The following is a 16457-nucleotide window of genomic DNA, read 5'->3' as shown; positions in this document are numbered from 1 at the left end:
CCGTCTCAAAAAAAAAAAATACAATTCCCTGATCACTCCTAGTAGCCATTCAATCTGGAGGCCCACCAGAGACATGGAGGCAGTGCACTTGGGCTGCTACCTCACTAAGGTAGCTATATGGCCTCAGTTCTGTGGCTCAGGAGAGCAGCCAATGGCCTAACCTGTGCACGTTTGCCCAGATGATCAGAGAGCTCAGGCCAGGTGCTCTATGGCTTTGCAGGCCAGCTCCATCAAGCGCAAAGGGCAGGGTCCAGGAGACATGTGAAGCTATGGAAGATGGGGCAGGTTAAGGCTTCAGGACACGTTAGGAGCTGGTAACCTAGTTGGCTCTTGCTCCTATTTAAGAACTAACATCTAAATGTTAAAAAGTTTCTCCTCATTCTACCAGACTCTTTTCTAACATTGATCAACTAAATGTGTTTATTTACTAAAAAGTATTGATGACCCTAAATCTAAGGGTTGTCACAAAATCAAAATATTATGCTACAATTTTAAGAACCAAAAGGGAAAAGTTCTCTTTTTTTCCCCACCAGAGTTTGCTCAGAGTTCATCTGCTCACTGGTAAACAGACTGTGTTCCTCAGAACAGATAGCATGTTCTGTTCTAGGTTTACTTTGGAGCTGTCCTAGGAGATGCTCATGCTGACTTACAAGTTACACAAAACTTAAAATTTCAAAAATGAGAAATTGATTCTGGCTACTAATATAGGTAATAAAAAATTCACTCCTTATTAATATGTTATACAAAAAGAAACAAAAAGTTGGAGCAAAGAATGTTATAGCTTCAATTTTGTCACTTGGGTTATTAATCATATATAATTCACAATTGACAGGAGAGCAGGCAGAGCCCCCTAGTTTACTGCTATATATTTTTAAAAGAAGAAAAAAACAAAGAAATGTCCATCTGAAATCATCTGAATGAATGAAAAGGTTACTTTTATGGGACTAAGACTGTAGAAAGGCACCCCAGCACAAGACAGTTTACTGACTTCCTTTATAGACCTAAAAAAGGCTATCGAAAGCAACTTTGTGAGAACAATTAAAAGTAGAAAGGAGGGTTAATTGTGATGTGAGAGAAAGAAACCACAGAACAAAAAGAAAAAATGACCTTTCATCGTCAAGTAATTACCTCCAGGCAGGAACTCCATGATTAGGTAGAGGTTTAGCTTATCCTGAAAACTATAGAACATTTTCACAACCCACAAACTGTCTGCCTCCACTAGAATGTCACGCTCCGCACGAATGTGGCCAACCTGGAGGTATATGCATTTGATTAATGACAAAGCTTGCTCTGCTTTATTAGATAGCATATTTGCTTAAACAATTTAAATACTGTGTTTAAATACTGTTTTGAGTATTTAGTTGTGATGATACGAAAGATCTAATTTCTGCTTAGGCAAACCTACTAACTAAAAATTGACAACATTTGACTTGAAGGTATTCAGTGATGAAAACTTGAGTGATGAAAGGCTTTAAAAAATGGCAAAATGAATGTCTTAAATGCAAATAGCAACTTTAACACTGCTATAAACTGAATCTGATTAGTTAAAATTACTACTATTTTGCATATAGTTTTGTCTAATAATCTTTTATAATAAAAATAGGTCCCCAAAATGAGACACTCTAGCAAGTCTTTTCTCAGGTCTGCAATAGAATGACAGTGAGCTCACTGACAATTCTAGAATGCTATGATACCATAGCATTTAGTTCACTGCTATGCACGTAATATGTGCTCAATCAATCCTTACTGAATTGAAATATAAGAACACCTAAGTTATAGATTCAAATTAGTGACATTTCCAGTTTATACTTTTACTGAAATATCTAGCTAAGGAGGCCAAATTGTAGAAAGTCTGGAAGAAATGGAATTATTTTGTTAATAATGCTTTATTGTCAAATTTACCTTATTTACTTTAAATGCAGAACAGTAATCAAACATCACTGCAAATCCCACTCCTCCCCACTTTTTTTTTTTTTTTTTTTGAGACCGAGTCTCGCTCTGTTGCCAGGCTGGAGTGTAGCAGTGTGATCTTGGCTCACTGCAACCTCCAACTCCCTGGTTCAAGCAATTCTCCTGCCTCAGCCTCCCAAGTAGCTGGGACTACAGGTGCATGCCACCACACCCAGTGAATTTTTGTATTTTTAGTAGAGATGGGGTTTCACCATGTTGGCCAGAATGGTCTCAATCTCTTGACCCTGTGAACCACCCTCCTCGGCCTCCCGAAGTGCTGGGATTATAGGCATGAGCCACTGAGCCCGGCCCCCTACTTTTTTAAAGAGAGAGAGGGGATCTTGCTGTCACCAAGGCCAGAGTACAGTGGCGTGATCACAGTTCATTAAAGCCTCAAACTCCTGGTCTAAAGTGATCCTCCGCCTCAACCTTCTGAGTAGCTGGGATTACAGGTGTGTGCCACCACGCCTGGCCCCTCCCCTCTTTTTTAAGTGTCACGAGGTCTAAATTGGGTTGATTCAGATCTAAATTTATTAAGACTCAGTCCAATCCCTGAATAGTGGTTTTGGTCTTAACATATACTACAGGTCTTGACTTTTTACAATATGTTCTGAAGTAAAACATGTATCAAGGTTCATGAACTGGCACTTCTGTTGGCAAATTTAGCCCATGGCTGTTGTTTGGTTTAATACAATGTTTGATACAATGCTTGCTTGTTTTATTGACATGTCTTTAGGGAAACCAGGCACTCTTCCATTACTCTTCCATTTCAACACAGATCCCATCCTCTCTCCTAGTCTTACAGCTAACTTGCTTCAGTCTTCTACCCTAACTCTTGGGGGCCCAGAGGCATTTGAGTTCACATATTTGAGTTTTCAGTGTCTACTAAAATTGTTCTTCGGGGAATTTTTTTTAAAGCTGCAACGGTGGGGCAGGGTGGCTGATGCCTGTAATCCAAGCACTTTGGAGGCCAAGGCAGGCGGCTCACCTGAGGTCAGGAGTTCAAGACCAGCCTGACCAACATGGTGAAACCCTGTCTTTAAAAAAAATAAAAAAATAAAAAAATAAAACAGTACAGAAAACCTACATCTTTACATCTGTACTTATGGTACTGGGTGGGAAGAAATGGACAATAAGGGTGAAAAGAAAGTGTGCTATGAAACACAATGAAGCCGAGTAAAGCATCTGCCTTTATTTGACCTTAATACAGAAGCAAAGCTTTTGGGAAACAGTAATGTTGCCTGCTGCCCCACAGCCATCACAGGGGTATCAGTCACTATAAGACATTAATATAGTAGTAGGCAGCCTTCATCTGCCTGTCTCTCCTTGCTTCCATTAAGAGCCCCACCTGCTGCAGGGAGCCAGAGAAAAGGGGAGGCACCACAATTACCACTCGTCACTCACCTTGGAGGACAGAATGGTGACCATAACATTTCCTGTTTTTCAAAGGAAAGCTACTGTGAGCACACCTTGCCCTTTTCTCCTGAGGCTAAAACAGTAGCTAGAAACTTCCTAGTTTGAAAGTGGAGCTGGGTGAATATAGATTAAGGGAGGGAAGAACCAGAGGTGCAATTCATACAAAAAGGTTATTATCTTTCCCCTATTCCATAAATACTTAATAAAGTGGGGGTAATAGTTGCTATCCTGTGCCTTAAGAAAGCAGAAATAAAAGCGGGCATTTTGTCCCATCAATAACTGTATACTGGCATCACAACTGAACGTTTTCCTTTTGCACTAGACAAGAAACATCAGAAACTAGCTAGATGCCATGTCTTACCCTTTAAATTTTCTCAGGTAGCAAAAATTTCCACTATGTGAAGCAGAAAAATAATCTGAATTCTCAGTGGGTAGCTTGTAATTCCTACTGATTATTTAGTAAAAGCAAACAAAAAAACAATTTTACCTCTGTATCTCTACTTTATCAGCCCTACTCCAAAATGGATTTGCACTGGTCTACTTTCATGTTTTACTTAGCACACCCAATGCATGCTTCTTTAAGATGGCTGAGCCAGGTAGAGTCTGTGGCCAGAGGCTGTAACTGGCTCATAATGAGATCAAACCTGGGGAGTTGAGTCCATCAGCTAAAGTGAGCTAAACAATTTAAGTTAATGTACCATTTAAGGCATAAGTTAATGCATCATTTAAAATGTTAATTCTAATAGACAGTTCCTTTACTTTCATAGAGAAAAGTTTTAGAAACTGAGGAAGGCACAATATTTGAGAAAAGGCTTTTTAACACATTATGTTTGGATCATCCTCCGTTAGAAACCATGCTGGGCACCTGGTATACATAAAATTACTAACTCTGAAAATCCTATGTACTTTGTTTTGCAATTTTACTCTGACGGCCAATTATTTGATAAAAAGAGGTCTTAAGCCTTGGTTGAAACTGAAGGAAATATATCTTGCAAAAATAACTTACTCATGAGATGCAAACATACTGACTAATGCAGAAGCTTTATACTTTCCATCTCAAGATTAACTGAAACTCTTTCAGTGCCTACACACCCATACCACACACTAATTTGTAGATAATATGTAAATACAGCTACTGTGAATTTTGAAAGGGGTTGGTGTTAGCATAGTGTCTTAAGATTTACTGCCCTGGTATTTGATACTCTCAACTGAAATTCACAGGAGTCTAAAGCTTCTCATAACACATGAAAATTTTAGAGAAAATCAAAATTCCAAATTTTGGGATGGCATTTAAATGAAGACAGGGAAGACCAGTGATTATAATCTCCTCTCAATAGGTAGAAAGGATTGGTTGTGGGGCCAATCTCCATTCTCCGTCTTTGGCTCTAAATTGGGAGTTCTCCTTGTCACAAGGTTTCCATGTTCCTGTAACATCAAATCTTTTACAGGACATTTGTAGTCAGCACCCACTGCAATCTGTTCTTAAGCAACCAGCTACATTAAACTAGATGTACAGAAAGTCTATTCTTGCTTTTTAAAATACACTTTCCAATACTTAAAACCTTATTTATTTTGCATAAGGTATTTATCTATTTGCAAACCAATTTTTGGTTTTAGAAAGTGTCCTTAATTATTAAAGGATAATTTGTATTGTTCTGCCATTTGCATTATATTTTTCAAATTCATTCAGAAATTGGAAGGCTGGTCTTTCTCAGGTACTGATGAGCTACCTAGAAGACTCAACTTTGGTTTAGGTAAACAGAATGAAGCATATAAAGACACATTTTAGATTGTAAAATCCAAATTCTAATTCTTAGTCCTTAGTTATGAGGTATATACACAACTTCTACTTCTCAGCACTTGGTAAGAAACACATTACCACATCACATATGACCTCAATAAAAAAAGGCTCTCACATTAAGGACATTTTGTGATCAATTGGAAGACACAAGTAACAGCTGCTTTTCAAATAGATTTTCAATTTTTAAAAGATTACACATAACCTATAGGCATTATTTGTGATTTTAAATATGAACTGCTTCTTCATAGGGGGAAAAAGATAATATTACATAGTCATACTATATGCTAAAGAAAACTGTAATAAAAATATAATTTCAATTAAACAAAAAGTTTTAGGAGACAAAAATTAGTAAGTTAAAAGCACTGCTACAACTGTGCTTTACCTGCTCTTTTTCAAGCATATCTGCTTTACGGAGTATTTTCATTGCATACACATGCCCCGTATCTTTCTTCTGAACAAGCCGTACCTAAAATGTTGTAAAAGAAATGCCAAGTCAAAAACTCACACTGCCAAGCTAATGCTTTCAGGACACAACAGTTAACTGAAAAAGTATTGTAACTTTAACTTAAGCAACTAGTAATAACAAAGCAGAAGAAAATGCTTTTCAATGTTCCAAAATGAATAAATTACACACAGTGAAGTCAGTGCTGGAAACACCCTCAAATACCTCTACATCTCAACAGCTCTGGTTCCTTAGTTGAACAAGCCAGTCTAATTTAAAACCTTCAACTTCAAATTTAAGGACTCCTTAAACCCCTGAATATGTCATCCAGTCAGCTCAGAAAATCTAAGTAAATGATTTCAATGATGTGTAATTAAAACAAAAGTAGCTAGACATGATGGTGTATACCTGTAGTCCCAGCCTTTTGGGAGATTGAGGTAGGAGGATCACCTGAGCTCAGGAGTTCTGAGCTATGGTGCATTATGCTGATCAGGTGTGTGAGCCAAGTTCAGCATAATATGGTGACCTCCCAGGAGTGGGGCGGGGGACGACAACAACCCATCAGGTTGCCTAAGGAAGGGTAAAGAGGCCCAGCTCAGAAATGGAGCAGGTTAAAACTCCCATACTGATCAGCAGGGGGACTGCGCCTGTAAACAGCCACTGCACTTCAGCCTGGGAAACACTGCAAAACTCTGTCACTTAATAATAATAAAGCAAAACTTCATGCATAAGAAAAACGTCTGGAAAGGAAAACAAAAAATTCAGGGCAGGCACAGTGGCTCACACCTACAATCCCAGCACTTTGGGAGGCCAAGGTGAGCGGGTCACCTGAGGTCAGGAGTTTGAGACCAGCCTGGCCAACCTGGTGAAATCCCATCTCTACTAAAAATACAAAAATTAGCTGGGCATGGCGGTGCATGCCTGTAATCTCAGCTACTCAGGAGGCAGGAGAATCACCTGAAGCCAGAAAGCAGAGGTTGCAGTGAGCCAAGATCACGCCATTGCACACCAGCCTGGGCGACAGAGCAAGACTCTATATCTCAAAAAAAGAAAAAAAATTCAAAATGTATATTTTGGGAAATTGTGTTTCATGTAGTTTTCCTTCCTCTTTTATGGTTTCCATAGTTTTTAAAGAAAACAGATAATTTTAGAAAGAAAAGAAAATGGTCTACACACCCAAAAAAAATTTCTTTTTTTTTGAGATGAAGTCTCACTCTTGTCCCTGAGGCTGGAGTACAATGGCACAATCTTGGTTCATTGCAACCTCCACCTCCAGGGTTCAAGCAATTCTCCTGCCTCAGCCTCCTGAGTAGCCGGGATTACAGGTGCCTGACACCTTGCCCGGCTAATTTTTGTATTTTTAGTAGAGATGAGAGTTTTGACATGTTGGCCAGGCTGGTCTCAAAATCCTGACCTCAGGTGATCCACTCGCCTCAGCCTCCCAAAGTGCTGGGATTACAGGAGTAAACCATTGCACCCGGCAGAAAAATTTCATTGCAAGCTCCTGCATGTCCTCCCCTCCTCTCCCAAAATAAGTATGTTTTCTTTTCCCTGAACCTTTCTTCCTATTTTTCCTATTTGAGTACCACAACCCTTCCTTGCCAAACAGAAAGCTCTTTCAGAGTTGGTAGTATACTTTACCTCTTTCAGGAAGCCAATCAGAATTCTGAGGGATCAATCTATCACCTATGCCTTTGAATATTACTCACATTTCCCCGGGGTACCAGGTTTTAATAACATACTGCTCCTGGCCAAGTGAGGTGGCTCAGCCTGTAATCCCAGCACTTTGGGAGGCTGAGGCAGGCAGATCACAAGGTCAGGGGTTTGAGACCAGCATGGGCAACATGGTGAAACCCCGTCTCTACTAAAAATACAAAAATTAGCCAGGTATGTTGGCACATGCCTATAGTCCCAGCTACTCTGGAGGCTGAGGCAGGAGAATTGCTTGAACCCGGGGGGCTGAGGTTGCAATAAGCCTAGAAGCCATTGCACTCCAGCTTGGGTGACAGAGTGAGACTCCATCTCAAAAAATAAATAAATAAATAATATACTGCTCCTTCTACACTTGCAACTATTGCATCAGTAGGTTATCCACTTTGGGCATTTTTCATTAATGGGAATGACCTTTCATGGGCTCTGTGAAACTCTCCCCAACAGATTGCTCTTGTGCCCAAAAAGAATTGTGGGGACAAAGTCACAAATACCTTTAACTCTCTACCACTACCTGTGTAACTCCTTTCAGTAAATTCTACCTCCTAGAGTCATCTTTTTAGAGCTGTATCAAACTGGTGGGGAGAAATAAAGGGTGGAGAGACACTGCTGGTTTCCTTCTGGAGAGGCGGTACAGTACTGGGAAAAGCAAGAGCTTTGAATTAAGGAAGTTGGGCCCAACTTTGGGTCCGACTGCTCAATGGCTGTGTGATACTAGGATATTATATATACCATTGGAGTCCTAATTTCATCACCTATAAAATGGGTTACTGTCCTGATTATGGGAAAAAAGCAGCGAGTAAATAATAAATGTTGATTTCCTTCTACCTTTCAACTCTCCCCCTAAACACTGACACCATCTCTGGCAAAATAGAGAACAGAGATCTGAGACCATGGAGAGAAGAAAAAGAGAAAGCAAACAGACAAAGCAATTAGGATGTGGGGCTGGTATGCCTGACCCATCTAATTCCATGTATTTCAGTTGTATCAACAATCATCAGTTCATGGTATGCTAGAAACTGAAGTTTTGCAATATTTTTGTACTTGATAAGCAGCTGTGGTTTTTACCTCACCAAATGCTCCTCTGCCTATTACTTTTAAGGACTCAAAATCTTCCAATCCAAGCCTTGTTCTCTTCAAACGAAGAAACTCTGTTTCCTTCCGAGCATGTGCTGATCTTCTGAGTCTTTTCTAATATTTAAATAAGGAAGAAAGGAGAGGGGAAGAAGGTGAAATTCTAAAACTCTGTAACAAGTCATGTTTGTGACTTAACCAGCTGGAAACAGGACCACAGTGGACTAGGGATAATCTTTTCACACATGAAAGCACCCCAGATCCTTAAGAGGTCACTTCTCCCTTTCCTGGCCTTTACATGAAACATCCAAGCCACACTGAACAGATGGGTGCCTCCTCTGGGAACTCTGACTAACCTACTTCAACAATCTACTATACTAACATTTTTAGTGAAGGGAGGGATAAATAACCAACAACGTTTTCCTTTATCCTATTTAATATACAGTACATGAAAAATGTGTTCTCTTTCCTTCTGGGTTTTTTTACACATTGTATGCTCTAACTTTCTGTTATTTCTACAAGTATTGGGTATTTTTCACCACTGTCTTGGGTTCTGCAAGCCAATTCTATTTTTGAAGGCATTTCCACTGCCATTTCAGTTCCTTGTGCAGTCCCTTGCTAACTATATTTTCTCCTACCATATCTGTGGGCACTGGGTGGAAGGGCTGATTGAGATGGATATTTTGCCTTAATAAAGATTTCAGTTGTCTGTGATCAGTGGTAAATTAAAAGACAAATAAAAAATAAAAAATAAAATAAAAAAATAAAGATTTCAGGAACATCACACACTGTGGCCTGTCAGGGGGTGGGAGAGAGCATTAGGATAAATACCTCATGCATGCGGAGCTTAAAACCTAGATGATGGGTTGATAGGTGCAGCAAACTACTATAGCACATATATTCCTATGTAAGAAACCTACACATTCAACATATGTATCCCAGAACTTAAAGTTAATATTTCAGAAATTTGCCTTATTCCTACAGAGGCTTTTTAGCGATTTCAGTAAAAATGCTGTTACTTGCTCTTTAAATTTTAACTTGATCATCTCTCTCTTGGAATTCTAAATCTAGTTTACTATAACTGTACCTAGAGAATCCTTCCTCTCCTAGGTACTTAATAATTAATTTGTCCCTCTGCATGAACACCAAAATCCAGAAGCACACTACCCCCTCAAGTTCTGTTACTGAGCCAAAACCCTTCTCAGGTGTACCAAGGTTAACAACTCACTGGACAAAATACAATCTGCCATGCTGGGTTTTAAGAAAGACACTGCCAATATTAATTACCTCCTCATCTTTTAGGCCTTCTTCTTCCATCACCTTTTCTAACTTCTTTTGTCTAAAACAAAAACAAAAGACATATGAAATCACATCTGAATGATAATTTTCTGAAAATTCAATAGCTTAATGCTGTCACTGCATTTAAAAAATGACAAAAACAGGTAAATCTCAAAATGTCCCATTAAAACAAAAAAAAAGTTACAGTTACCAAGACAAGTAAAAAGATTTCCACCCTTTTTTAAGTCTATTTTTTTTGGGGGAGGGCGGGGGGAAGGAGACAGACTCTTGTTCTGTCACCCAGGCTGGAATGCAGTGGCTGGCACAATCTCAGTTCACTGAAATCTCTGCCTCACAGACTCAAGCAATCCCACCTCCGCCTTCCAAGTAGCTGGGACTACAGGTGCATGCCACCATGCCTGGCTAATTTTCAAATATTTTGTAGAAATGAGGTCTCACTGTATTGCCCAGGCTGGTCTCAAACTCCAGCCTCACCTTCCCAAGTGCTGGGATTACCGATGTGAGCCACCATGCCCCACCCTTAGGTCTACATTTTTAAAGAAACTGTCTAAGATGTTAATGCAACAAAGAATCTTTTTACAAAAAATGTTCTCTCTAGGTTTTGAGGGTTGTTTTTAAATTTTTTTTTTTCAGTTATTTTCTCCTTACCAAACCACAAAACAACTGGTATTTGATAACCTCCTATCATGGTGTTTCTTTCTCTCTCTCTGACTGAAGTCTACTTCCTTTATTTTTGCATCTTCCTCCTCCTCCCTGCCATGAGCAAAGGGTAACAAACAATGGTAAAGGCAGAATTTGGAAATTTTCAGGGAAAAAGTGATCAAAAAAGGTGACTGGCACCACTATCATCAAAATTTCATACATCAGGCTGGGTGCAATGGCTCACACCTCTGATCCCAGCATTTTGGGAGGCTGGGACAGGTGGATCACTTGAGGTCAGGAGTCCAAGACCAGCCTGGTCAATATGGTGAAACCCAGTCTCTACTCAAAATACAAAAATCAGGCTGGGCGCAGTAGTTCATGCCTGTAACTCCAGCACTTTTGGAGGCGAAGGTGGGTGGGTCACTTGAGGTAAGGAGTTTGAGACCAGACTGGCCAACATGGTGAAACCCTATTTCCACTAAAAATGCAAAAATTAGCTGGGCATGATGGTGTGCCCCTGTATTCCCAGCCACTCAGGAGCCTGAGGCAGAAGAATTGCTTGAACCCAAGAGGTAGAGGCTGCAGTGAGCAGAGATCGCTCCACTGCACTCCAGCCTGGGCAGCAGAGCAAGATCCTGTCTCAAAAAAAAAAAAAAAATTAGCTGGGCATAGTGGCGAGTGTCTGTAATCCCAGCTACTCGAGAGGCTAAAGCACAAGAATCACTTAAACCCAGGAGGCCAAGGTTGCAGTGAGGCAAGATTACACCACTGCACCACAGCTTGGGTGTCGGAGTGAAACTAAAAAACTTCAGACATCAAACTCTTGGAGTACTGAACTTTAGAAAGTGAATGCAATAATGTTTTCAAGCTATAGTCTCATAAAACTAAAAGAAGGAAGTAAAACTTCCTTACAACCAATTCCACAAAACCTTCATTTATTCAGCACAATAAATGAAAGCACATGGGCTAGAATCTCTCCTCCACTACTCATCAGCATTCTAGATAAACAGATATAAACAGAGCAAAGGATAAGACTGTACAGTATGCTGCAGAAATAGCATGTAGTCCATTGTAGCTGATACACACAGCACTTTAAATGCCACACCAAGAAGGCTGGATCTCATTCTGTAGACAAGTGAGTGCTAAAAGAGGCTTGCGTGCAAAGGAGTGATATGGTAAGATTTCTATTTCAGAATGGTAGCCAGCAGTAATGAAGATCTGATGGACTGGCAGAGAAAGCAACTGAGAAAGATCAGAGGCCAGTGGAGAATTACTGTAATGATTCAGATGTGCAGTAAAGATGTAGAGCCAGCTGTAATCCTAGCACTTTGTGAGGCCGAGGCGGGCGGATCACGAGGTCAAGAGATCAAGACCATCCTGGCCAACATGGTGGAACCCCGTCTCTACTAAAAATACAAAAAATAGCATGGGCATGGTGGCACGTGCCTGTGGTCCCAGCTACTCAGGAGGCTGAGGCGGAAGAATCGCTTGAACCCAGGAGGCGGCGGTTGCAGTGAGCCGAGATTGCACCACTGCACTCCAGCCTGGCGATAGAGCAAGACTCGGTCTCAAAAGAAAAAGATCTAGAGCCAGGGCAGAAAACTAGAATGAAGTGAATAGAGATATTGCAAAGATGACCAACTGACAATACAAGTCAAGGGAAAAGTCTTAGAATTTTCTGTCTAGAGGGATATGATGCCACTAACCAAGACGGGAAACAGAGAGAGAGGAACTCGAACAGTTCTCCTAGTTCCCAGAATATTTTGGGATGCATGTGCATCTGTGTGTGTTAGTTGAAGCAAACAGAATAAGTCAGAGCATAACACGCTAAGCAAAAGCTCTAAGAACACAACTGTACTCAGCTCTTTTTACACCCTGAGTACTTAACACCACCATACCTCCTCACTATACGTTTTTGAATGACTACATCAGAATGGGCTACAAGTCTAATGCACTATTCACAGTGTCACAAAACTGGCTCCTTCTGATTATATTTTAAATCTAAAAACAAACTAAGAGGTTTTCCACAGCTATACTGAAGTGTAATTAAATTGCTTGCAGCTTTACACCTACCTGAGAGTAAAGTTAACTCCTTGAACACAATTAGGTTATTTCATTAGAGAAAGTATCCAGAAAAAAGCCTATCCATGATCATGATTTATTAGGACCAGGTCCACAAAGACCGTGGAGCTGAGATTGTGCTATTGCATTCCAGCCTGGGTGAGAGAGCAAGACTCTTGTCTCAAAAAAAATAAAAAGCCAGGTATGGTGCCAAGTGCCTGTGTAGTCCCAGCTACTTGGGAGGCTGAGGTGGGAGGACTGCATGAGCCCAGGCGTTCTGGGCTGTAGTGAGCTATGCCAATTGGGTGTCCGCACTAAGTTATGCATCATTATGGTGATCTCCTGGGAGCCGGGGACCACCAGGTTACCTAAGGAGGGGTGAACCGGCCCAGGTTGGAAATGGAGCAGGTCAAAACTTCCGTGCTGATCAGTTGTGGGATCGCACCTGTGAATAGCCACTGCACTCCAGCCTGGGCAACATAGTGAGACCCTGTCTCTTAAAAAAAGAAAAAAAAAATTTAAAAAGTGTATTTCTTCGGCATTTTTTGAATTTTAATCATGGAGATATAATCACAGTTTCTTTAAAAAAATTTTTTTTTAGACAGTCTTGCTCTGTCACCCAGGCTGGAATGCAGTGGCAGGATCTTGGCTCACTGCAACCTCTGACTCCTGGGTTCAAGCAATTTTCCTGCCTCAGCCTCCTGAGTGGCTGAGATTATAGGCACCCGCCACCACACCTAGCTAATTTTTGTATTTTTAATAAAGATGGGGTTTCACCATGTTGGCCAGTGTGGTCTCGAACTCCTGACCTCAACTGATCCGCCTGCCTTGGCATCCCAAAGTACAGGGATTATAAGCATGTGCCACTGCACCCAACTTTTTTTCGTTTTTTGGGGGGGATTTTTTTGAGACAAGAGTCTGGCTCTATCATTCAGGCTGGAGTGGAGTGTACAAAGCATGATCTTGGCTCACTGCAACCTTCAGGTGATTCTTGTGCCTCAACTTCCCAAGTAGCTGGGATTACAGGCATGTACCACCATTTCTGGCTAATTTGTATATTTTTAGTAGAGACAGGGTTTCACCATGTTGCACAGGCTGGTCTCGAACCCCTGATCTCAAGTGATCCACCCACCTTGGCCTCCCAATGTGCTGTGATTATAGGTGTGAGCCACTGCAGCCAGCCAGAAATACCCTAAAATTAACACTACACAGTTTCTTTAAGGTCTCAACAAATTACTTCAATTATACACTCTGGTTTGACTGATATCTCGTCAGTGAAGACCATTTGGAGGTCTGAACTTGCTCATTCTTGGGGCCTAAATAAAACTGATACTGAATCACTAATAATAATCACATATCTCTACTCAGTATTAGGTAAGACCAAATGGGGAATTTCTACAGTTAAGAAAACATAGATGAGAAAATCTAAGAGGAGCTGCAGAACACAGAGGTTCTCAGTAAAATGTATGAAAGTATTTATTTGATTTGAGGAGAAAAAAAGCTTGCCTTTATTATCTATTAAATTAGCTGTTTACAGTTTTAATTAATCCACCTAAATGGTAATCATGAAGAAAAGAAACTGAAAATATTTTGTACAAGGAAATGCCTGTTTCCTTAGATTTGATTTCAAACTGCCTATGAATTATCTAAGCCATTATTTTTTAATGAATAAGCAGACAACTGTCAATACCTACTAGGTACCTAGGATCATATACAGAGAGAATACAAGGAGAGCTGCTGCTCCTAGAGAAGTTTACAACCAAGGTTGCCACTGAAGACAAAACACAGACTGAAGGAATAGGGCAGATGCACTTGCCCTATTGAGCACTTGTGACTGAACAGTGATATTAATAGGAGACCATTAGGTGGCATTCTGCAGCACCATGTGATAGACATTAGATTCAGGGGGTTTAATTATTATTATTTTTTTTTTTTTGAGACAGAGTCTTGCTCTGTTGCTAGGCACCAGGCTGGAGTACAGTGGTGTGATCTCGGCTCATGGCAACCTCCACCTCCTGGGTTCAAGCAATTCTCCTGCCTCAGCCTCCCAAGTAGCTAGGACTACAGGCACGCACCACCATGCCCAGCTAATTTTTTTATTTTAGTAGAGACGGGGTTTCACTATGTTGGCCAGGATGGTCTCGATCACTTGACCTTGTGATCCGCGCACCTCAGCCTCCCAAAGTGCTGGGATTATAGGCATGAGCCACCACGTCCTGCCTAATTATTTTTAAACCAATCTATAGGGCTGGGTACGGTGGCTCACGCCTGTAATTCCAGCACTTTGGGAGGCCAAGGCGGGTGGATCATGAGGTCAGGAGTTCAAGGCCAGACTGGCCAACATGGTGATACCCCATCTCTACTAAAAAATACAAGTCAGTTGGGCATGGTGGCTCATGCCTGTAATCCCAGCTACATGGGAAGCTGAGGTAGAATTGCTTGAACCAGGACCTGGGAGGCGGAGGTTGCAGTGAGCCAAGATCGTGCCACTGCATTCTAGCCTGAGCTACAGAGCAAGAGTCCATCCCCCCCCAAAATAAAAAATCTGTAGAAGCTGCTATAGTGTTTCTATGAAACTGCTCAAAGTTCTCATATTTTATGTTTATACAGGAAACAATTCCCAGATGAATTTTATTCTTTCTTCTGTCTCTGGGCTTTGGACACATATCCCCCTGCAGTTAAGTCCTTTGTTTCAACTATAACCTAGTGTATGTTGGAACAGGCCAAAAGTTGCCTAACAATGCTAGGAATAACAGATATTTAAAGGCACCTAGACAAGGCACAAAAGAAAAAAAAAATAAAAATTTGTATTACAATTTGGTCTCAAAATTAACTAGCCCAATACTTATTTCAAACCCTTATTATATATTATCTCTTTATTATCAATTGTTTCCTATCATTAAAACTGTTTACTTATCAAGGTCCTGCAATGTGACCCTCTAGAACATCAAAAAGCTTGAAAACCCAGGCCAGGCAATGGTGGCTCATGCCTGTAATACCAACACTCTAGGAGGCTGAGGCTGGCTTGAGCCAAGGAGTTTGAGGCTGCAGTGAGCCATGATTGCATCACTGCACTCCAGCCTGGGTGACACAGTGAAACCTTGTCCATTAAAAACAAGCAAACATAATCTGTCATAAGATTAGAAAAAAAAGAAAAAAAGACAAAGTAAGATTAGAAAAAAATAAAAAAGAAAAACAAACAAAAACCTTGTTTCTCACTTCTGAAGTAACTCCTGTCAATCACTTTTTTAAAAATTTTCTAGGAAGAATAAAACGTATAAGTCTTATTGAACTGTATCAGTAAATCCAAAACCAACTAGCAGCTCATACAAAAAAAGAGGGTACTGGCTGGGCACAGTGGCTCATACCTGTAATCACAGCACTTTGGGAGGCTGAGGCAGGCAGATCACTTCAGGCCAGGAACTCAAGACCAGCCTGGCCAACCTGCCGAAACCCCATCTCCACTAAAACTACAAAAATTAGGCCAAGCATGGTGGCTCATGCCTGTAATTCCAGCACTTGCGAGGCCAAGGTGGGCGAATCAGCTGAGATCAGGAGTTCACGACCAGCCTGGCCAACATGGTGAAGCCTCGTTTCTACTAAAATACAAAAATTAGCCGGGCATGGTGGTGCATGTCTATAATCCCAGCTACCGGGGGGCTGAGGCAGGAGAATCACTTGAACCCAGGAGACGGAGATTGCAGTGAGCCGAGATCATGCCATTGCACTCTAGCCTAGGCAAAAGAGCAAAACTCCATCTCAGAAACAAAAACAAAATGAAAATACAAAAATTAGCTGGGCTTGGTGGTGCGAAGTTCAAGACCAGACTGACCAACAGGGAGAAACCCTGTCTACTAAAAATACAAAATTAGCCAGGTGTGATGGTGCATGCCTGTAATTCCAGCTACCAGGCAGGCTGAGGCGCAGGAGAATCGCTTGAACCCAAGAGACTATAGTGAGCCAAGATCATGCCACTGCCCTCCAGCCTGGGTGACACAGTGACAATCGCTCTCCAAAAAAAAACAAAAAAAAAAAAAAAAAAAAAAAAAAAAAAAGAGGATA

At 40.9% G+C, this 16457-nt stretch overlaps 1 protein-coding gene across 3 annotated transcripts in view; it reads right to left on the bottom strand.

Annotated features, from left to right (window-relative positions):
* The window catches only part of STK38 (serine/threonine kinase 38), a 51742-nt gene that overhangs the window by 19483 nt on the left and 15802 nt on the right, over positions 1–16457 (bottom strand). For all 3 annotated transcript variants that reach the window (XM_017522597.2, XM_017522598.2, XM_037736245.1), the window contains 4 exons: positions 9681–9732; positions 8388–8510; positions 5550–5633; positions 1129–1252 (listed from right to left, as the gene is read on the bottom strand). In XM_017522597.2, coding sequence (XP_017378086.1) covers positions 1129–1252; positions 5550–5633; positions 8388–8510; positions 9681–9732 — 383 coding nt within the window. The remainder of the gene's footprint in view (positions 1–1128; positions 1253–5549; positions 5634–8387; positions 8511–9680; positions 9733–16457) is intronic.

Source organism: Cebus imitator, unplaced genomic scaffold, assembly GCF_001604975.1.
Source record: "Cebus imitator isolate Cc_AM_T3 unplaced genomic scaffold, Cebus_imitator-1.0 Scaffold24, whole genome shotgun sequence".
Taxonomy (NCBI): domain Eukaryota; kingdom Metazoa; phylum Chordata; class Mammalia; order Primates; family Cebidae; genus Cebus; species Cebus imitator.
This window is presented reverse-complemented; position numbering and strand designations above follow the sequence as displayed.